This window comes from Neomonachus schauinslandi, chromosome 14 (genome assembly GCF_002201575.2).
Source record: "Neomonachus schauinslandi chromosome 14, ASM220157v2, whole genome shotgun sequence".
Classification (NCBI taxonomy): domain Eukaryota; kingdom Metazoa; phylum Chordata; class Mammalia; order Carnivora; family Phocidae; genus Neomonachus; species Neomonachus schauinslandi.
Window position 1 is genome coordinate 68947031 of NC_058416.1, and position 21387 is coordinate 68968417.

At 56.2% G+C, this 21387-nt stretch overlaps 2 protein-coding genes across 3 annotated transcripts; one reads left to right on the forward strand and one right to left on the reverse strand.

The window, feature by feature from the left end:
- Positions 1-461: 461 nt before the first annotated feature.
- PLA2G3 (phospholipase A2 group III) lies at positions 462-6557 on the forward strand. The gene is made up of 7 exons (XM_021703419.2): positions 462-1110; positions 2083-2215; positions 2461-2595; positions 2876-3186; positions 3861-3990; positions 4099-4215; positions 4619-6557. The coding sequence occupies exons 1-7, from the start codon at positions 573-575 to the stop codon at positions 4821-4823; spliced, it is 1569 nt and encodes a 522-aa protein (XP_021559094.1). The 5' UTR covers positions 462-572; the 3' UTR covers positions 4824-6557.
- Positions 5858-14832, reverse strand: INPP5J (inositol polyphosphate-5-phosphatase J). 2 transcript variants are annotated; one of them, XM_021703418.2, is made up of 13 exons: positions 14722-14832; positions 13040-13101; positions 11457-11573; positions 11230-11338; positions 10918-11034; positions 10403-10578; positions 9822-9933; positions 9569-9678; positions 9239-9422; positions 7265-7402; positions 7026-7103; positions 6796-6900; positions 5858-6597 (listed from the first exon to the last, which is right to left on the reverse strand). In XM_021703418.2, the coding sequence occupies exons 1-13, from the start codon at positions 14830-14832 to the stop codon at positions 6106-6108; spliced, it is 1911 nt and encodes a 636-aa protein (XP_021559093.1). In that variant the 3' UTR covers positions 5858-6105. The 2 variants fall into 2 exon arrangements, with proteins under 2 accessions (XP_021559093.1, XP_021559092.1); XM_021703417.2 differs by having other exon boundaries at positions 11936-13101.
- Between the last annotated feature and the right edge of the window lie 6555 nt (positions 14833-21387).

Genomic DNA, 21387 nt, shown 5'->3' on the forward strand with positions numbered 1-21387 from the left:
ACGCCCCCTTTCCCAGAAGCCTCAGGAGCTCCCAGGGGCGTGGCCACAGGGCCCCAGCCCTGCGCTCAGCTCCTTCACATAGGTCTGGCAGAGGCCATGGCCCCCTGCCAACTTCGCGGAGGTGGGTGTGGCAGTCTCCCTGGGGCAAGGGGCTGAGGACGAGTTCTGGGAGCTTCCTCTGAGCCCCTGAACCCCCTTCCCTCCCCAGGAAGATAGAGATCCTCTCCTGGCCCTCTGTCCCACAGCCCAAGGCTTTGGCTCTCACAGTCCCCATCCAGGCGGGCTGGCAGCAGGTGACTGGATGAGAAAGGCATGGTGAATGGGGGCGTGGGCCCTGGCAAGTGCACTCCTTGGCCAATCAGCAGCCTGCCCAGCCGGTGGATTCAGTTACAAGCCCGAGATCACCCCATACTCCAGCCTCCTTCCTACTCCTCCCAAAGCTCCATTCATTGGCCCCGCTGCACCGGGTCTGCAGGGCACTGCTTCCGCTCAGTTGCTAAAGCTGCTGCCTCGTGGGCTGCCGGGGGTTGGTGTCCTGGGGGCTTTGTCTGACTGGGCTGGTCTAGGACGGAATGGGGATTCCGGTAGTGCTGTTAGGGATGCTGAGCTTCCTGGGAGTGGCTGCGGGGGTCTCCTCTGCCCTCCGCTGGGACAGCACCTCCTGCCACTTGGTCAGGCCCAACCCCGGCAGCCCCTTGGGGACACTGAGCTTCCTGGGAAAGGATGCCCAAGGACTGGCCCTGTTCCAGGCCCACTGGGACAGGCACGGGAGGCTGCAAGCGTGTAGCTGGCGAGACGAGCCAGAGCTCACCGCAGCCTTCAGTGCCCTCTGTGCTGGTGAGATCACCCGGGGCTCCTTCATCCACACTCCTGGACCCGAGCTGCAGAGAGCCCTGGCCACACTTCAGAGTCAGGGGGGCGCCTGCCGAGGGCCTGAAGAGGGTCCAGCAGGGGCTAGGGAGAAGCGAGCAGCAGGGACCAGGGAGGAGCAAGCAGGACACAGCAGAGCACCTGGCAGCAGAAGACCCCAGCGGGTGAAGAGAGGCTGGACCATGCCTGGCACGCTGTGGTGTGGAGTAGGGGATTCTGCTGGGAACTCCTCGGAGCTGGGTGAGCCATGGGGGTGTGGACTGGGGGGCAGGGAGGGAAGTGCTGGTTTTCGCCCTGGCCCCAACTCTCCCAGGCTGTGTGTCCGTGGGGGATTTCAATGTCCTTATCTGTAAAATGGGGGTGACCCTAAGTCTCATCATGGGTTGCTTAATTTAGGTCGTAGATGGGAAACGTCCTAGTCAAACCTCGGAGTCCTCATTAATCACCGTCCCTGGGAGGGGTTGGACTGGGGTGGGTCCAAGGTTGGCTGAGCCAAAAAGCCATTACCCAAGAGGAGGCTTTATGAGGCAGGATGCCCAGGGGAGGGGACGCCAAGACCCAAAGGCCTGGGTTAGCAAATTCAAGCTGAACAAGTCACTTCCCATCTCTGAACCTTGGCTTCCTCACAGGTACATGGAGATGACATTTCCCTCACAGAGCTGCTATGAGTTTGGGTGTGGGGAGTGTCAGGCACTTGGGAAATGCTCAGTAACGGTAACAAACTTGGATGACTTTTTTGCACTCGGTACAGCTGTCTTTGTGCACGCATGGTGGGTTGGGGAAGGCTTTGGCACCTGAGTTGGAGCAGACTGGCATCCTGGCAATGCCTCATCATGCCAGCGAGAAAGGACGCACTCTGCCTCTTTGCCATTCCATTCTGCACACATTCATAACTTTGGAGTTTTATTTGGGGCATGAGCTTGGGAGCTCTGGAGGCAGACTTCACTTCCCCTGAGGAAGTCCCTTTCCCGAACAAGGGCTCCTGGGTGGGCTGCCCAGCATTTGGAGCCGCCCAATAAAGGCTGTTCCTGGTTGCTCTCGGCAAGCTTTGAAACTGAGAGTCCCACAGAGGGAGAGTGGCCTGAGGCCACCCAGGGTATCTGTGTCAGGGCTGGGGCAAGACAAGGTCCCTGCTCCCTGCACCAGCGAGGCATAAGCCAGCATGGGGTGCCCAGGACCCTGCTCAGCTGGTGCCCCCTCTGCCTCCTGCAGGGGTCTTCCAAGGCCCTGATCTCTGCTGCCGGGAACACGACCATTGCCCACAGAACATCTCGCCCTTCCAGTACAACTATGGCATCCGAAACTACCGATTCCACACCATCTCCCACTGTGACTGTGATGCCAGGTTGGCAGTGGGCAGAGAGGGCCGGGGGCTCAGGGGTGGGATAGTTCCTGGGTGCAGAGACTGGGATTCCAAAGAATCCTAAAGGATCAGCCTGCCAGACCCCACCGTGCAGGTGGGAAAGCTGAGCCCTAGGAGAAGAGACCCTTGGATCCCAAACCACCTGCATGGTAGTGACTGGGTGGTCTTGGAGGAAGAGAGGGGTGGCCCTCTTTGGTACGGGGACCTGAGTGCCAGCTCTCGGGCAGGTTCCAGCAATGCCTGCAGAACCAGCAGGACTCCATCTCGGACATCGTGGGTGTGGCCTTCTTCAATGTGCTGGAGATCCCCTGCTTCGAGCTGGAGGAACAGGAGGCCTGTGTGGCGTGGTACTGGTGGGGAGGGTATGTGGCTGCCCCCTTCAATCCCCTTCCCAGCCAGAGGCGGAGCCTGGGCTCCAAGCCCTGGGAGGGAGGCTTTGTCTGTCCATCCTCCAGCGAATGATACCTCATCCTCCCTGTGCTCTCCTCAGGACGGGGCCCAGGATGCAGACCTTCCTCGGGTGCTCCACATAGGCCAGTGGGACAAGGGATGGCACTGACAGAGCCTTGGTCTCCATGGAGATGAACCTGGGGTTTCTGTGTGTGGTGGGGGGGTTGTGAGTTACCAATTGCCACCTTCCAGGTGTAGAACATATGGCTCCATACCCCTTGCCCGCCTCCAGTCCAGGAGGACCTTCTACAATGCCTCCTGGAGCTCCCTGGCCACCCCCGTGACTCCCAGCCTCCAGAGCCCAGCCCCCAGCAGGCCTCCGCAGAAGCAACGTTCTCAGAAGCGGCCGCCACAATGGAAAGGGTCTAAGCACCCCCACAAAACCAACACCACAGCCATCCATGTCCCCGTGGCCTCCACCAAACCTGATATGTCCCCCACAGCCTGGCTGGAGGTCACCCATCCAGGCTTCCAGGGGCCACAGAATGGCCTAAAACCTCAGGGTGAGCTCAGAACTTAACTTTGGGGGTTCCTGATGTGGGAAGGTGTCCCTGCCTCTCTGCGGGGTTGAGGGGCCCTGTGTTGCTTCCTTCCCTTTTCCAAACTCTTCCTGGGGTGTCCCAACTTCTCCCATCAAGTCACATTGCAGCTAGAAGGATTTTCGTAAGCCCTAAACTTGCCCATATCACTCCTCACTGAGCCCCCACCATGGCTCCTCTTAACTCATGATGTCCCAATACCCAGGGGCCCTCAGGTGCTGGTCCTGCAGACTCTACTCCCCAGTTGAAACTCCAGTCTTGAAAGCCTCATTTGGTTCCTCAAAAGCAGCTTGCTCTGTCCCACCTCTGGGCCTTTGTGCATGCAGTTCCTTGTGCCTGGAGCACTCTTGCCGAGTCTTCTTGTCTCTGCTTAGCAGTCTCTTCCTCCAAAAAGCCTTTCCTGACCAACATTCTGGGCTCTATGGTGGCACTGCTGTGTGTGCATGTGAGTGTGCGTGTGCATGTGTGTGTGAGACGTGTGTAGCATTCTGAAGGCAGGAAGGACATGAGACGGGGGACACCGTCTTTATGTGACTGAGCACGTGTGCCTATGCTTCCCCTAAGTGGCAGTGGGCATTGGTGGGGCTTTGCTGGGGGACTGGGCTCCCCTCACCACCATGCCCCCCCCCCCCACCTAGATGCCCGCCGGGCCTGCCGCGGCTTGCGCCGTCTGGATCAATGCAAGCAGCAGATCGGGCCTCAGGAAACCAAGTTCCAACTGCTCAATAGTGCCCATGAGCCCCTCTTCCACTGCAACTGCACACGTCGGTGAGGCCTGCTTGGACCATTGGGGGTGGGCAGCCTGCTGCCAGTCACGGAGAGGGGGCTCCTGGGTGGCCAGGCCCTGCCCTAGCCTAAGCCTGCCTCTGCCCTCAGTCTGGCACGCTTCCTGAGCCTCCACAGCCCAGCTGCGGGCACCAACATGCTTTGGGAGCTGCTAGGCATGACCTGCTTCAAGCTGGCCCCTCCACTGGACTGTGCTGAGGGCAAAAGGTAAGTGGCGGCAAGCCCAGGAGGGAGGGGGCATTTTCCCAAGGGGGGGTTACCTATCCTCCCTTTGTGTGCAGGGCCAAAGGGATGGGGAAAGGGGCTAAGGCACCTCTGAGTTCCATCGTCATCATCCCCCTACTCCCTGGTGCTCCAGGTGCAGCTCTGCAGTTGGCTTGTATGGGTCCATGTTGACTCTGTCACTTCCTATGCGACCTAGCAAGTTCAGTCACCGCTCCGTGCCTCCATTTTCTTATTTGTAAAAAGCTTGTAGAAACCAAGGAAATGGTTTGTGTGACACTGTGACACACAGAGCCCAAGGCCTGCCTGGCACATAGTAAAATGTTTGCTTAACTCTAACTCTTAACCTAAAACCATGACCACCTGCCCCACTTTTCTCCACCCACAGCTGTTCCAGAGACCCTAGGGCCATCAAGGTGACAGCCGGGCATTTGCAGCGACTTCAAAAGAGCCAACGCCGGCTCTGGGGTGTGGGCACAGGTGAGGGGCAGGTGTGGCCTTCAGATCACCCAAGAGCCGCCATGTCATTCTATGACCGCTGCCTGCAGCTGACCCAGGCAGCCCGGAGACCCATAGGGCAGCAGAAATCCTAGAACGGAATGATCTCAGTTCCGGCTCTCCTGGGCACCAGACTGGACCCTGCCCCTAGCTCTGCTAGGCCCCAGGGAGTCTTGGCTTCCTCTCCATGTGTTAGACTGAAGCATGGCTCGGGCCCCTGTGGACAGCCAGGCGGCAACGAGAGTCAAGGCTAAAATGCTGGACCACGTCTTCTGCTGTGCTGAGTGATCTCGAGCTGGTGACACAACCCCTCTGTGCTTGGATGTGGTGTTCAGGAGGCACATTCTGATGCCCTGGGTTTGGGCCTTGCCAGATGGGAATGGGGAAAGGGTAACTTATTACAGCAGCCTCAGGAGGTACCAGGAGGAGGTACACGTATCTCCAGGTTGCAAAATGAACACATATCTCAAAAGCCTGTCCAAGGAGCCCCAAGCACCTACTTGCTGAGGCCTGAGGCAGCAGGTGGGGAATGGGATGTCACAGAAGCGCCTGTATCTGAATCCAGGAAAGGGGAGGGTGCTAGGGGGTGCTTCTCAACTCTTCCCTGGGGGATCCCTTCTCAACAGCTGCTGTGCCCTTCCTGGCCCAGCCCTGGCCCATTTTTTACTACCCTAAACCCAAATTCAAATCTCCTCTGTGTCCTTGAATGAGGGACCTTTCCCACTCTGAGCCTTAGTAACTCCTCTGAAAAGGGGCAGTGTGACCAGGACCTACCTCATAGGATTGTTGAGGATTAAGTAAACCAATACATGGAGAATGCTTAGCACCTAGTAAATGTTCTCTCCCTCTAACATATAGCCAGACTGTGGTTAGGCATCTGATTCTGAGAGGTTCACCTCCTGGAGGCCTCAGTTTGCCCACCTGTGAAATAGGTCTAAGAATTGCACTGAACACACCGCAACTCAGGGTTGTGGTGCAGATTAAAAGAGATGGCATGTGTAATGTATACGGCTGGTTCCTGGTAATTGTCAGATCTATCATCCTCTTGCCTCTTTAGTCCCTTCCTCTGACTACCCCCACCCCCCGACTGCTAACAAGTTAGGAAGGAGTCAGGAGTGATGCTGGAGAATTTAATTTCTAATTGATGACCTCCAGGATTGCAACCCGCCCCCCCATCTCAGATGGGGGCCGATAGGGCTTTGCTGATTGTCACAGTTGAGGTGCCAGGACTGAGTTTGGGGGACCCCACTTGGCCACCCCTCGCCAAGAGAGTGGCAGGTGCGGATGAAGCTGGAGCAGCAGCAAAAGGAACACAGGTGGGTTTGCAGGAGATCAGGGCACAGTGGCGGCCACCTGGGCCCATCCACCCACCCACCCTCAGGGCCCCAGACCCCCTTCCTCCAGCCCCTGCCGGCCCTGGCTACTGGGGGCTGGGGCCTCCCGATTAGGTCCCCAGGAACCCCCACCACCAGGGTCGACGGTCTCCAGGCGCAGGGCAGGCAGCAAGCCGAGGCTTCGAGGCACAGACGGTGGGAAGGCCCAGGGACCGGGCAGCCCAGAGGGCCCCTCCTCACTACTGCCCCGGCTGCCACTGTCATTACTCCTGTCGGGGGCCACCCGGGGCAGGCGGCGGCTCTGGGGTGAGGGGCTTCGGTTGGCACCACGGCGTTCACGGGATGAAGGCCGCAGGACAAGGCCAGGGAAGCGGGCCAGGCCTGGGCTGCGGCTACGGTGTCTCTTGGACTTGCCAGGGCTGGGGCTACGGGACTTGGATGCAAGCAGCTCCAGGGTACTGTCATCCTCATCCTCTGAACTGGCACTTGAGCTGTCTGTGCTGCTGCTGGCTGGCTCCGAGGTGGGCAGCGAGATCTGGGGGGGAGGCCGGTTACTGGGCTGCCCTGTGCCCCAACCAGCCGCGGAAGGCGTCTTGGAGCCACTCCCACCCTGCCCGTTAGCAGAGCCGGGAAGGTCAGGTTACTTGCAGGAGATCATGGAGCAGAAGGCAGAGGCTGTGGTGTTTGAACAGGGTCTTTTAGCACCCCCGATCCCGCAGTCTGACCTACTCACCTGGAAGGGCTCCGTGACGCCAATGAGGATGCTGTGTGTGTGACTGTAATAGCCCAGGATGAAATCTCCATGGCCCTTGGGCAGTGCCTCCTCACTGAAGGTCACCTGGTGGGCCCAGGACATAGGCCCAGGTTGGGGTCAGGGAGGCAGCCTCAAGGACTGCCCAAGCCAAGTCCCGAGCCCCAAGGGCAATGGGGACTTCCTCCCACCCTCCCCCTCCCTTTCAGTACCTGGTAGACGTTCCCATCCACATCCTCGTGTTTGGCCCAGACGTAAGCCACGTAGTCCTTGCAGTGGCGGAAACCCACCTGGGGTGAGAGGATTCAGGGTGGTGTCTCCTCTCGCCTGACTCCAGCAGCCTCCCGGGGTAGCAACAAACTCTGGAGAAGCCAGTGATCCCCCTGGGCCCCTGGCTGCTTTCCCCAGGCCCTCCCTGCCCCGAGGCACTGACCGTCCCTGCCCTTCTCACCCGGTACAAGCCGATCCAGTCCCAGGAGCTGCGGGCGAACACGGTTTCCATGCGGTACCTCACCACAGCCTGCTCTGGTCGCACCCACTCGTCTGCCACCTCCAGCCGCACTAGCGGCACGTCGTCCCTGTAGGCAAACTGCCCAGGGGCGGGGGCCACATCAGGGGAGACCCTCCAAGCGTCCTTGGGCCTGAGTCCGCACAAATCAGCTGAGAGAAAGAGCCTTTGAAGCCACCTTACGGACTGGGAAGCGAAGGCAGAACAGGTCTATGATAAACGCCAGGCTTCCCACCTCCCAGCCCAGGGCTCTTTATGCCCGCAGCCTCCTTAGGGAGTAAGAATACAGCTTTGAAGTGAATAGGGTAGCCCTCGTTCTGCCTTTGCTCCCACCTCAGTGAAGGACTGAGGATGGTGTGTCAGCCTCAGGCTTTTGTCTACTACCCCCCCACCACCATTTATCAGGTTTTGGGTTTCCCTCCCTCCTCAGCTTTTGAGCCAGGCTGTTTCAGAAGAAACCAGAGCATCCTCTCCCTGTTCCTAGGTTCCTAACAGGAGGTTTGCCCAGGGTGGCCTCTTGGAAATGCTCTCCGGGGCCTCGCAAGGTCAAAATGCTTTGGTCAAGAGACTTAAGTTCTCTGAGCCTCTTGGGAGGAGAATTTGCATGTCTCAGGGCCTACAAAGGCATTCAAAGGATGACAGAGCCCCAGGGCCTGGCATGCAGTAGGTGCTCATTTCTGCAAGGGTCAGAGACCTTGATGAGGAGGGAAGGTCAGGGTAGGGCACCCAAAAGGAGTGGTTCTCAAGGTGAGGCCCCTGACTGAGGGTGAAACCTCACACCCAAGTCTTTAACCAAAGGTCATGGGAGGCCCAACTTGGGCAGATTTCCATTCCCAGTTGAGGATACTGGCCAATGTCCCACTGACGGACCACATGACAAAGTTACCAGGGAAAACATTCTCTGGCCTGGCCTGCAGACTCCCTCTTATCAGATCAAGGAAAGGAATCGGAGAGTCCAGAGTTGGGTTTCAGGACTGGAAAGATGGGATCTACCTTTCTCCCCTGCTGAGCCGCTGTGTAGCTTGGGGGTACATGCCTACCCTATTGGGGGGGCCTCAGTTTCCCCATAGAAAAACAGAGTGTTGGACTACATGGTCTCTCAGGTCCAGCTCTGACATCTAGCATTTCTCCTTTTTACTTTGGCAACCAGAGACCTCAACCCTAAACACAATGCCCTTCTCACCCGGTACAAGCCGATAACCATACTATACTAACTAAAATATAAAATTCTTTGTATTTTCATCTCTCTACTCCTCCTCCCCATTACTACCTTACTCATGGTGCCTGGCACATGGTAAAATGGTAAATGAATAATGAATAAATATGAATGAAGGCTATATGGAGTTTGAATAAACATTTTGATTTTTCTGGTCTTATTATGTGACTATATAATGTAAATTTTAATAAAAGTGGTCTTGGGCGCCTGGGTGGCTCAGTTGGTTAAGCGACTGCCTTCGGCTCAGGTCATGATCCTGGAGTCCCAGGATCGAGTCCCGCATCGGGCTCCCTGCTCGGCAGGGAGTCTGCTTCTCCCTCTGACCCTCCTCCCTCTCATGCTCTCTGTCTCTCATTCTCTCTCTCTCTCAAATAAATAAATAAAATCTTAAAAAAAAAAAGTGGTCTTAATCCTTTATCAGAAGAACAGAGTTAGGGATTAGTGAAGAAGGCATGGACTCTGAAAACAGACTAGCTTGGGTTCAAATCCTAATTCTTCTGTTTACCAGCTGTGTGACCCTGATGTGATGCCGTGTCTCTAAGCCTCAGTTTCCTCATCTAAAAATGGAGATCATAACCCACTCCCACTCCGCTGCAGTGAATGGATGCTGCTGAGGGCAGGTGCAAGGGCTTACTGGTGGGCCATGGGATGCTGAGCTGGACCTGGGGATGTCATGACGGGAGGATGGGGCCAAGACTCACCTGCAGGACGAACTGGGCAGCCACGGGCTTGTGGTCACTGACTGTGTATTCCATGTGGCTGCGGTAGCTGTGCTGGGTCACCTGGAGGCGGTGGCTTTCCCGTCCTGAGGGGCTGGGACCCACACACGGAGCCTTGACCTTCCACAGGATACGGTCTGTCCAGGCTGGCTTCCGCTTCTTGGCACTGAAGTAGGCAGGGGTGACCCAAGTTTCAGGGGCTGGGGTTTGAGGCACAGCCCCCAGCCTTGCTTCTTGCCAATCCTCTTCCCTTTCTTCCCTATCCAGAAGACCTCAGCCCATGTCTCCACCTCATCCCAGTGCTGAGCTCACCTGGTATCATATTTGTTAGTACCCACATCAAATTTGAAGGTGGGTGCAAAGTTGAGGGGCCCCTCCTGGAAGCCCTTCAGGATGGGCCAGGTGTTCTTGGCCATGTTGAGCTGTGAAGGTCCAAAAGGGCAGAATTGGACAACAGCTTGGACAGCACAGGTGAAGGCAAGAGCCAGAGCCTAGTAGTATGCAAAAGTGTGCTGGGTCATGCTCTGTGTGTTTGGCATTTAGGGTGCGGGCTGGGATTCTGCACCTGGTCCTTCTCCCAGAGCTGGTGGAGCTGGTCGCTGTCAATGGCAAACTTGACGAAGTGCAGGTCATAGCTCTCAATGCGGAAGTTGAGGTCCCCAAACCAGAACACGAGGCTGTTCGGGGGTGGGGGTCAGCAGGGTTCATGGGGTGAAAGAGCCCAACCCAGATCCTTCTTCACCCCCATCCAACCCACAGCACTGGATGCCCCTTGCGATGATGCAGTGGGTGGGGTGGGTGGCTGCAGACCCTCCAGCCCGCCAAGGAAAGGCAGGGGGATGCAGATCTAGAACAAAGTTTGATTGGACCCTCAGCAAGGCCCTGCCCCTCAGCAAAGCTCCACCCTACAGTTTCTGTCCTCCATCAAACTTACCAGCATTCGTGTTCCTAGATGTAGTTTAGGCGGGCCCCCCCCCCCCCACCTCTCCCTCCCCCCCGCCATAGGCTCTGCCTCTCCCCGCAAGGCCTACCCAGGCTGGTACTCAGGTTCCTGTGGCCAAATTTTTGAGACTCTCGCCTCTGAGGCCCACCTCCTCCTTCACTAGCCCCGCCCAAGCTCCACTTGGTCCCGCCCAGAGCCCATACTCGTGATCCAGGATGCCATGCGCCCCGGGCCCCGGGAACTGCTGGAGGCTAAGGATGGTCTGGAAGTTGTCCTTGCGCTGCTCTGCCTTGTCCATGTGCGCTGGCAAGTGGCAGTTCAAGAAGCAGAGCATGTGCCCGAAGGCCGCCAGTCGCACGCTCACTCCACCCTTGTTGCCCTTGGGAGACATGGTTGAGCGAGTCATGGGCGGGGCCTAGGCAAGTAGATGAGGCACTGGGCGGGGCATAGAGAGGGGCGAGGCCAGCCAGCCGGGTGGAAGAGGCTTAGAGAGGGGTGGGTTCTACGGCAAGGAGGGGAACCCTGGGATGGGGCAGGGACAGGAAGGGGGCTGGGTCTAGAAAATGGTATGGGGTGTTGGGCGGGGTTGGGGAGAGACAGGCGACAGAGTAAGGGGTGGAGCATGGGGAGGGGACCTTGCCAGTGCGTGGAGGACCCGGAGGACTAATCTATAGACCCGTTAGGGCCCTGTCCCGTCCCGGGCTGCTCCCATGCTCACCCAATAGCCACCCAGGCCAGTGCGCGTGCAATCAGTCTGCACGTCCCTCAGGAAGGGCAGGTGGTAGTACTTGGCGAACAGCAGCAGGATGACGCCCTGCATCCGCACAGTACTCACCTGCAGCGGGAGGCGACGAGGTTGAGGGACCGCACACAAGCCCCGCCCTCCTGTGCGCTTTCCCCCAGTCTCCTCCATCCTCCTATTTCGCGGACCCAGCAACAGAGGTCCAGCAGGCCCCACAGTGAATCAATGCAGAGCTAGGGCCGGGAATCCAGGGGGCTCCACCCTTCCAGGGGCTGAGGGAGACGTTACCAGCACGAAGTTGAAGGGTGCCAGTGCATCCATGAAGAGCTCGCTCCACTGGTCTGTGAAGAGCGCGTCCTTGAGCCGCTTGTTGAGCATGGAGTTCACTTCCTGCAACCTGGGGGTGGGTTTGAGGCGGCTGCCGGGTTGGGGGTGCCCTAGAAGCCCTTCCCATGGGCAAGGGTCTGGGAGGCACGAGGGATCCAGAGTGGGGTCCACCCGCCCGGCCCCCTCACCCTATGGCAATCATGTCTGCCCCATCACTGTCATCACCGCCGCTGCCCAGGTGGAGGAGGGATGTGACGTCGTCAGGGGGCATGGCCGTGCCCACATTCCACGTGACCACAGTGATCCTGGGGGTGGGGGTATAGGAGGGGTTACCACTGGGCACCACTCCCTCCTCCTCCCTCCCTCCCACAGGGCTCTTTCTGGGGAAATAAACTGAGGCAGGTGTGGGTGTAAGCTCTCGGAAGGAGGACAGTGGGCCCAGGATCCCTCCTACCAGACTCTCCCAGAGGAGATCGATTGAGGCAGGGGTGGGCAAGTCCCTTAGGAGAAGATGCTGTCTCCTGAGGGTCCCAGAGTAGGCCCAGTACCCCCAAAGAATCTTCCTCAGGGAAGTAAACTGGGGTAGTGTAGGGTAAGCCACCCTGGAAAGATGGCTAGTTTCAGAGCTTGAGCCCCACCAATCTTTCTTGGGAGAAGGCCCCCTCACCAGAAGCCAGGGTCGCTCTTGCAGGTAGGCTGAGCTGACCAACAGGATGATGAGGTGGAGGTAGAAGGGGAGGTGGTGACTGGAGCTGGAGTTTCTCGGGGCTGAAGACTGGGGCTCAAGTGCCCACTAGGCCCTGCACCCTGGGTGCCAGGCCTGGGGAGGGCCGCCTCAGGGGCTGGGGGCACACAGGGGGAGCGGTTGGGGGAGCGGCTGGGAGAACGGCTGGGAGACCGGGGTGGCTTGGGCAGAGTTGGGGGCACAGTCTGGGCCGAGGAGGCCCCTGGCCGGAAGGTGGGGGACAGAAGTCCTGGGGAACGGGAAGCAGGCTCTGGAGGGCCCTGGCCCACATCCAGGGGCAGGGTCTGGGGTGGCCGGGGCAGGACAGGATCCTCGGGGCTGCTGCGGGGGGCCTCAGGCCGGGCTCTGAAGGAGGGGGAGATCCAGGGGTCTGGGGGGGTTTGGATTAAGGATGTGGAGCCCGCAGGACCAGATGCCTGAGCTGAAGACTGGAGATGCTCTTCGGAAGAGGGGAGAGGTTTAGGGGCTGGGGCATCCCTCTGTTTAGCTGGTGTCCATCCGACAGAGGCCGAGGCTGACGTCACAGAAGCTGGAGCCAGGGCCTGGTCCTGAGAGGACGACAAAACTGTACTGGGCACTAGGGAAGAGTTGGAAGGGGGTTGTGGGGGCTGCTCCTCAGATGCCAGGGCCAGGCTCAGGCCTGAGACAGCCAGTGCTGGCTTGGGTCCCACGGAGGCAGGTGGCACCTGCTTTTGGTCCCTGGACGTTGGAGACAGCCTGGGCCTCAGGGTGGCTGGGGGAGGCCTCGGCCTTGCCGAGGCGGACATCACCACCTGCCCCATGGGTGCTGGAGCCAGGACTGAGCCTGAGGTCACCGGAGGCGGCTTCGGCCCAGCTGAGGCAGACATGACTAACTGGCCCACGGGTGTTGGAGCTAGGCTGGAACTGCGGCAGGCAAGAGCTGTCTTCTGCCCTCCAGGGGTAGACAGTGGAGCCAGGGTGGGTCGAGGAGACGCCAGAGCCAACCTCGGCCCCTCTGTGGAAGGTGCCATACCTGCTCGTGGCCCCACAGCTGCTAGAGCCAACCTTGGTTCCGAGGGCACTGGGGCTGCATTCTCCTTCGCTGGGAGCTGAAAACTTGAGTCCACCTTGCAGAAGACAAGTCAAAGACTCAGGGTAACCCTAACCAGGGGCTTGGGCCCCAACTTCCATAGAGACCCCAGCAGACTCCATCTAGCTAAGAAAGGCATATCTTTGCAAGGAAGTTCTTCCTAATTTCTCACCGCAATCCATTCTGTTGCAAATCAGCTTCTCTTTTGGAGGAAACAGGATGCAGAACCTTACCCCTCCCTCAAGTCTGACACCTCTCATAGATGGGGAACCTAAGACCCCACCTCAAACGAGGCAGGGCGTGAGCCTGAACCCGAGGGTTCTCTCCTTGCCTTCCTGGTTGACACCCACTCCCTGGCCATGCTGGAGTTTGGGCGCCTGGAGCCAGCTTCCCTGGGCAGCCCTCCCTGCATTTCCTCCTGCTCCCCTGGCTAAGGGCTAGCACCCCAGATCTGCCCTCTCTGGACACCCTGGGTCTAGCCTATTCCTCTCCTTTCCTCCACAGTTCCTCCAGGAACCGTCAGCTTCTTCCCTGCCAAGCATCGTGAACTCCTTGGTCACGGTCCTCTCTGTCTTCCTCACCCACTCCCAGGGTTCCATATAGGAGCAAGAGCAGGGTTAAGACTAGCCATGTCAATTCCAAGCCCAGCTCCATGTCCCCTTAGGCAAGCACCCCTCTGCCCAGGGCCTCAGTTTTTGTCTGTAAAATGAAGAAATCTGGTAAAGGGTCCCTAGCCACACCTTGCTCCTGAGAAGCCTGGGTCTCCTACTCTCTGCATTTATGAGCCGAACATTTGCTAGGATTCCATTCGAGCCCCATGGAATAGTCTGTCCTCATCAAGTGTGATTCTAACATTCAGAGCAAGTGCAGGATTCTTTTGATCCTGGCATTCACTTCTCTGTGCCCAATTGCACTGTCTCCCCTGTCTCCCCCACTTTTGAGGACAGGCAAGCAGGTATCCTCCTTTTGTCTGGTAGGCGGAGTGGGGGGACATGAGGCCCTGTGGGGACCTCCTCTCTCTTTCCCATCTGTCCTCTCTTTCTGATGCCCCTGTCTCCAGAAGACAGGATAAAACGTCCTCCGCCAGGGAGGGCAGAAGGTTTACACCCGCCCTGAGGTGGCCCCATCCCTGCCTCCAGACGTGCAGCTCTGTCTGTGTCCTGTGTCCTTCTCGGTTCAGAGAACCTGAAACTCTGCCTCCACCTTCCTCCTCAAACTTAGCTCTTTGAGGCTGCATTTTGGGCATCCTCCTTGGCTCCAAGTGTCCCCCCAACCACCACACCGCCTCCAGCACTAACAACTTAGACATCCCAGATGTCACCATTTTAGTCTTCAGGGACAAGCCTCCTCATTTTGCATTGGTTCAGAGAGGACAAGCAACTTGCCCAAGGTCACACAGCAAACCTGGAGCACAGCTGGATCCCCTGACACCCAGTCCAGGGCTCTCCTGGGGGCTCCTGGAGATGGCTAACTCCATCTCTCTCTGGGTGTCCCATCACTGCCCCCTCAGCCCCCAGAGTACCCTGTTTGCCTAGCCCCTGCTAGTGGGCAGAGGAGAGTGCCCGCTACTCAGCCAGGGGCACCAGAGTGCCTGCGGTGCGTGGGGCTGTGTGGGACCAAGGATCAGGGATGGGGGTTTAGGTTTCAGGGGTCTTACCTTGGAGGGTGCCCCAGTTTGGGAAACCCCATGGGGCCCGGGCACGGGCAGGGGTCCCAGGCCAGCCCGGGTGCCTGGCCTCCTGCTACTGCTGCTGCTCTGGCCCTCCATGTCTGCAGCCCCTAGCAGCCTGGGCTCCCTGGGCTCAGGCTCCTGCTCCTCCGCTCCCGGGAACCAGTGATGTCATCAGCCGTTTCAACCTGCTGAGAATTTAAAGACACAGGCACCTACTTCCCAACCTAGAGGTGGCCAAGGCAAGGTGGCCTACACTCTGGGAACCCTTCAAGCTGACTGCTGAGGCTGAAATGGCCATGGGGCGGGGTGGAGAATGTGCCCATTGGCCTGGCTTGGGTCCCAACTGGAGACATGGAGGAGGCTGCCTGTCTGCCCCCGCCCTCCTGCCGTAGGCCTGGCTGGTCCTCACTCAAAGGTGGGGTATTGACACACCTGAGGGACAACGTAGAGACAGGTAGCTCGGAGGTCCAGCACCCTCTCCAGGGCCGCAGAGACAACCGAGAGGGAGACCCTGCCATGATCCTGTGAGCGTCCTGACTCTCTGCCAGCCCAGGGCTTGCTTTGGCCCCCACCTTTGCCCCATTTTCAGTCCTTGGTGCCCGCCCCCTGCCTGGCTCTATCCTTCCCACCCCAGAGCCATACACTCAGGCTCCAGCCACTGGAGTCCCCTCCCATCCCAGCCTCACCACCGTCCCCTGCTATTCGGCAGACACCTGGCCACCTGTCCTGGATGTCTTCACAGCCCAGCCCCTCTCAGCTTTTCTCTCTCCAGTATTCACTGGGTGTGGTTCAGGTGAGGGACTAGCTCAAGTTCACCGGGTGAGCTGGGGAGGTCTCAAGAGTTTCAGTGAGGAAAGGGAGCTTTCTCAGTGACCCAAGACCCATGGGAGCCAATTGGGGTGTCTGAAGGGAGGGAACTAGGGTGGAGAAAGGCCCAGCAGTGGGGGAACAGACTGGCAGGAAGGTGAAAAACAGGCCCGGGAAACTTTGATGGCCAGGACCCAGCACAGGGTCCAGGGAAATATTTGCTGAATGAACCGATGACTCAGTGAGTGAGTGAGGAGAGTGAATGAGTGACAGGGCTCAGATGTGGCCAGGAATGACTGTGAGCCATCTGATTTCTGCCTCCTTCCCTCTCTCACTCTTATCTGCTAGGTAGTCCCTGAGATCCTGATTTCTCCAGAATTGCTGGATTGCTTCGAGAGGAATGATTGCACTCAGTGTAGCCAGAAAATGTCCAGAGTTTTGTACCCAGAGCTCTCTGGTGGTCCACGGTCACCTCTGTAGCCTCATGGGCCTGTGTGGTCCCCTGCATGAAAGCTGCATGGACAGATGCCTCGTCTCCTTCTCCTGGATGGGATTCCCCCCTCTGCTAGACTCTCTCGGGGTCTAGTCTGTGTTTCCCAGCCAGCAGTTCTGTGAGGCTGGAATTTGCAGGGGTGGAGCCGCAGACCATGTTAGGGCCCTGGAGTAGAAAGGATTTGGGGTGATGAAGGATGGTGGAAGTGATGAGTGGTTACAGGGGAGGTGACTGTGGTGGAGATAATGACGTACGGAATTCTGATAATGGAAGTGGAGGACCGACACTGATGATGGAGGTGCTGGTGATGTTTCGGGTAAATGGAGGTCGTGGAGGTGATAACAAAGGTACAGCTGTTGGTGATGGTCGAGGTAGTAGAGTGAAGTGATGGTGGTCACTGGGATGAGGGTGATAGTAACGGTGGAGGAGAGATGGGGGCAGGGAGGCACCTGGGCTGTTCCGTTGATAGAAGAAGAGATGGTGGTGGGACTCAGGCCACCAGAGAGGGAAGGAAAATTTGGACTTACCCTGCCCAGTCGTCTGACTCCTATTGTATAGATGAGAAAATGGAGGAAGGAGCCCCCCCCCAGCCCCGTGAGTACTGGCTTCCAGTGCAAGCCTGGAAGTTGGGGAGGGGGCAGATCCCAGTCCCTGGGGCCTGTCGCAGAGCTCAGCCATCCACAGCTCAGACAGGGACATCAGTGTCCTTTGGAAGCCAGGCAAATGTCATGCAAATGAGCGTGCAGAGGGTTGCTGCACACTGCAGGGCAGCCCAGGATTTCCCATCATCGTCCCTCCCTGAAGTCAGATCCCACAGGGGACTTTGTTTCTGGCCTTGCCACTGGCTTACCTGGGGAGGTCGCTCAGATTCCTGATTTGTGTAGGGAGATAAAAACAGTAGATACCTCCTAAGGTTGCTGTGAAGATTCAACAAGAGGATATATCTGAAGTGTTTAGCACAGAGCCGGGCACAAGCGAGCTCTCGGCGAGGGCAGCAGCTCTGCAGTTGGCATCACCACCATCATCATCTGCTCCAACCTGCCCATTTAGTGGATGCTGAAACTGAGGCCAGTGTCAGTTGCATTCCTGGGGGGAAGGGACAGGGGCTCTGAGACCCAGACTTGGCTTTGCCAGGAGAAGGGGGTGGGGGGGCGGACCCTGGTTGAGAAGGGAGCAGGGTAAGAGCTATATTTGAGCTCCTGGTGTGATGACTAAGGAGGTTGATAACAGGCTCTGGGGCTCTGGGCGGCAGGCTGGGGGCAGCTGCCAGGGAGAACCGCCCCCCTGGAGACGGCTGTCTCCAAAGGCCCCTCCTGGCTCCCTCCCTGTCCTCACTCCAGGGAGTAGCGGGGTGGTGTGCTGAGGCAGAGGGTACATCTTGTCCAATCCCCCCCCCCCCGGCCCTTGGAAACTCTTAGTGCTACCCTTCAGGCTGTTCAGGTCAGGAATAGGAAAGGAGGGAGCTGGTGACTGACAAATTATCTCACTCTCCATAGTAACCCTGGGAGGCTGGTAATAAGATCCCCATTCGACAGAGGAAGAAACTGAGCTCTAGGGATTACACAGCCATTAGGGGATAGAACATGGGGTTCCCAGGGAGAGAGTGGATAATTCTCCCCCATAGAAGTGACTGTTGAACTCCTCCTTTGAAGGAGAGTCAGTGTTGCCAAATTGAAAAAAAGGAGAAATGCCCTGGGAAGCAGAGGGAGGAGCAGGGGCAAAAGAATGGAGCATGAAAGGTCCAGGCTATGTATGACGGGATGCAAAATCTGGATATGTGCCCTCGTGGTCCTTTGGCTCAGAGTAAACCCATCATAAGCGGGGAAGGGAGAGAGACTTTCTCTTTCCTCCTCCTCTTCCTTGAGCCACCTGAGGATGGTAATGATACAGAAGGGCCTGTCCTCCTTCCTTTCGCTCCCTGGTCACCCTGACCCAGGCCCACAGGGACGGAGGTCACACTGTGGCCACTAGCCGATAAATAAATCTCTTGAGATGTAGAGTGTGCCGTAGGGTCCTGTAGGAAGGTAGAAGAGGGAAGCATTAAGGAGGGCTTCTGTGAGGAGGAAGCATACAGGGCACGGAGGAACACTTCTCCTCCCTTCGCTCCGGGGTTCTTTATTGCTCCGAGTACCACATTTTACGTCATCGTCTCCTCATTCTCCCCCTCCGGGGCAGGTGTCATCCTCAGCTCCCATTCTGCCCCACAGGAAATGGGTTCAAGCAGGAGTGACTTTCCCAAGGTCACACAGCTGGGGCTGCGCTCAGGCATCCCTCCTCCCTCTCCTCAGCTCCCCCTCCTCCCAGGCAGCCCAGCACCCGCTGTCAGCTGCTCTGAAGTGAGTGGCTATTTTTATTCTGGTGCGAGGGGATCTTGGGCAGCAGAGCCATGTAGGTTAGAAGACTCTAGGACACCGGCTTCGGCAGGAAAGGCGAGGCTTATTGCAAGAACATAAGCTTGCCGGGGGGTTCTCATTTCCTGCATGCCAACCTGCCCTGGGCGCTCATGTACCAGAAATTGCTTTTCGGGAGCTCAGAACAGAGCATAGAACCAAACTAAACCCTGGCCCTGATCCCAGATCCAATTTGAGCCCCAATTTTGGTGTTAACTGAGGCCTTATCCCATGCCAAGACTGACCCTATACCCTACCCTGACCATAGTCTTAGATCAAGCCCTGACTCTACCCATGTACAGAGCCTGATCCAAGTCTGACTAAGGCTGATCCCAACTGAGACCTTGATTCTGGACCCAGATTGAGCCCTGATTCTCTGTCTAAGCCTGAGCCATAGTCATTGACCGAATTCTAACCCCAGTCCAGACTAACCCTTGATTTTAGACTGAGCCCCAACCCCAGGTCTAGACTGAGCTCAGGGTCTAGCCATTAACTAAATCCTGAACGTGATGGCAGATTGAGCTATGATTTTGGTCACGGACTGAGCCCTGAGCCAAATCACTGACAGAATCCTGTCTTCAAAATGAGCTCTAACCCTGGGTCACACAACACTGGTCACACACTGAGCCCTCGTTTCAGACTGTGCACTGACCGAATCTGGTCAAAGGCTGAGCCTTGAATGTAGTCATAGACTGAGCCTTGATCTTGGTCACAGACTGAGGTCCAAGCCCAATTATTGACTGAGCCCTGAACTGACTCCAGCCCCAGACTCAGTTCTAAATCTGGCTTTAGGCCAAGGGCTGACCCTGACCCCAATCCCATTACAGACTAAACCCCAAACCCAGCCCCACCCGAGGAAGGCTGCTAGCCTAGATTACAAAATGCCACATAAGGGCATGGATTAAAAGTAGAGATCTGTTCAGGGACAACCTGGGCCTCCCATGAGTGCTGATGCCAGAATGTTCCCGGTACTCTTGTGGCTAGTGTCTCTACCACTGGTTCCACTGGCTGGCTAGTCAACCCTCAGCAGCCCAGGCTGTGGCCCCTCTAGGCCACAGCATCTAGGTTAATGCAATGCGAGTGGTTTGGTGGCATCTGTCCAGTGAACAATGTGGGTCCATGAGGCACTGAGGTTTGGCTCTGTCAGCAGAAAGGCCACAGGCTCCATGGGGCCTCCAGCTTCAGCCACTCTGAGCCTCTCGCCTTGCTGGGGTATGGGCTAGGGTTGAGGGAATCCATGGCATTTGACCCATTATTTCTGTAAACAAAGTTTACTGTTTACATTTAGATAATACATAATTATTATAGAAAATACAGAAAAAAAGTATAAAGGAGAAAAGCTTCACCCTATAACTTCATCTACCAAGAGATGACTATTTTGACTTCTTGGGTTGTTTCCATCTAGATTTTGTGATTTGGGCTAGGCATATATATCTATATATACATATTTTATAAAATTGGTTGGCTACTCTGTTGATGCTACAACATCTGTTGAAGCCCATGTCCTAGACGGGCTCCTGGAATGGGTCTCAGCTGGTTAAGCCAATGAGCTATTTCCATTCCCTTAGCCACAGGATTGGATCATGGATGGACCAGTGAGATATAAAGAGATTTTTTGAAAGAAAGCTTGCTTTCTCTTCTGAGAAGGTTACCAAAAAAGATCATCTCCCCTTCATTAGATATGAATGAAGAAGTCTGTGGTCCTGGTCACTGTTGGCAGCCATCTTGATACCATGTAGGTAACTGGCTTAATGACCAGCTGACACTATGGAAGGCAGAATGGAGAGAAATCAGGTCTTGGGGACTTTATCAACCAGATCAAACCTGACCTGAAGCCCTCCCTGCCATTGAACTTTTTTGTTATTTGAGCCAACAGATTTCCTTTATTGTTTAAGCCAGTTAACTTGGGGTATCTGTGACTTGCAGCCCAGAGCATCACAACTCCCAACTGATATTACTGTTTTATAGCCTAAAAAAAATTTTAATACCATAACTATGAACATTCTCCATGTTGTTCAACACAATGCTGCATCATTTAAAACAATTGCATGATTTTCTATCCTATGGAGGTACCATCATTTATTTAACTCATTCCCTGAGGAGACATGCTTAGGTTGTGTCTCCAGTTTTTCACCATTGTAAACCGTATTTTTAAAAAATTTATTTTAATTTATTTTTTTAATATTTTGATGTTCTTTTGGAACTGCTCACATAACTTTTTTTTTTTTAAGACTTTATTTATTTATTGTCAGAGAGAATGAGAGAGAGAGAGCACAAGCATGGGGAGCAGCAGAGGCAGAGGGAAAGGAGACTCCCCACTGAGCAAGGAGCCCAATGCGGGGCTCCATCCCAGGACCCTTGGATCATGACCTGAACCGAAGGCAGACACTTAATCGACTGAGCCACCCAGGCATCCCTTTTTTTTTTTTTAATGCATAAAGAGATTTATTGCAAAAAATGGTTTATGCAACTGTGGAGGCCAGTAAGGCATGTCTGAAATCTGTGGGGCAGGTCAGCTGTCTGGAAACTCCTAGGCAGGAGGGGATGCTGCAGTCCACAGCTGGAATTTTCTCTTCCTCAGAGAAACTCCAGTTTTGCCTTATCTTCCACAGATCTACACCTCAAAACATGAAATCCAGAAGGCCCAGGGAGTCCAGTGCCCAGCAACTGCTCAGCAGCTCCTCCTATGGATGCAGCCCATGCCTTGGGCGCTAAAGATTGAGCCAGGGCAGGCGCCCTACAACCATGGCTGGTTAAACAGTGTTTTGATAAACTTAACCTAAAAATTGGTCCCTTCTCTGATGGTTACTTTGAGCCAAATCCTGACAAGTGAAATGACTGGGTGGAAGAAATGTTTTTAGGGTTTTGATTTATTGAGTCAAATTGCCCCTCAGAAAGCTTGGATGAATTCACACTTCCATAGCAGTAAATAGAGTGTTAGACATTGTTTATCATGTCAAT

What these genes read in the sequence shown, in the direction of transcription:
- PLA2G3 (XM_021703419.2), top strand. Translation starts at nt 573, where the DNA reads ATGGGGATTCCGGTAGTGCTGTTAGGGATGCTGAGCTTCCTGGGAGTG. An exon ending in CACTGTGACTGTGATGCCAG is followed by an intron (nt 2,216 to 2,460) that starts GTTGGCAGTGGG and finishes GCTCTCGGGCAG; the next exon opens with GTTCCAGCAATGCCTGCAGA. An exon ending in GACTGTGCTGAGGGCAAAAG is followed by an intron (nt 4,216 to 4,618) that starts GTAAGTGGCGGC and finishes CTCCACCCACAG; the next exon opens with CTGTTCCAGAGACCCTAGGG.
- INPP5J (XM_021703417.2), bottom strand. Translation starts at nt 14,832, where the DNA reads ATGGAGGGCCAGAGCAGCAGCAGTAGCAGGAGGCCAGGCACCCGGGCT. An exon ending in AAACTGGGGCACCCTCCAAG is followed by an intron (nt 13,102 to 14,721) that starts GTAAGACCCCTG and finishes GTCTTCTGCAAG; the next exon opens with GTGGACTCAAGTTTTCAGCT. An exon ending in CACCCTTCAACTTCGTGCTG is followed by an intron (nt 11,035 to 11,229) that starts GTAACGTCTCCC and finishes CTCCCGCTGCAG; the next exon opens with GTGAGTACTGTGCGGATGCA.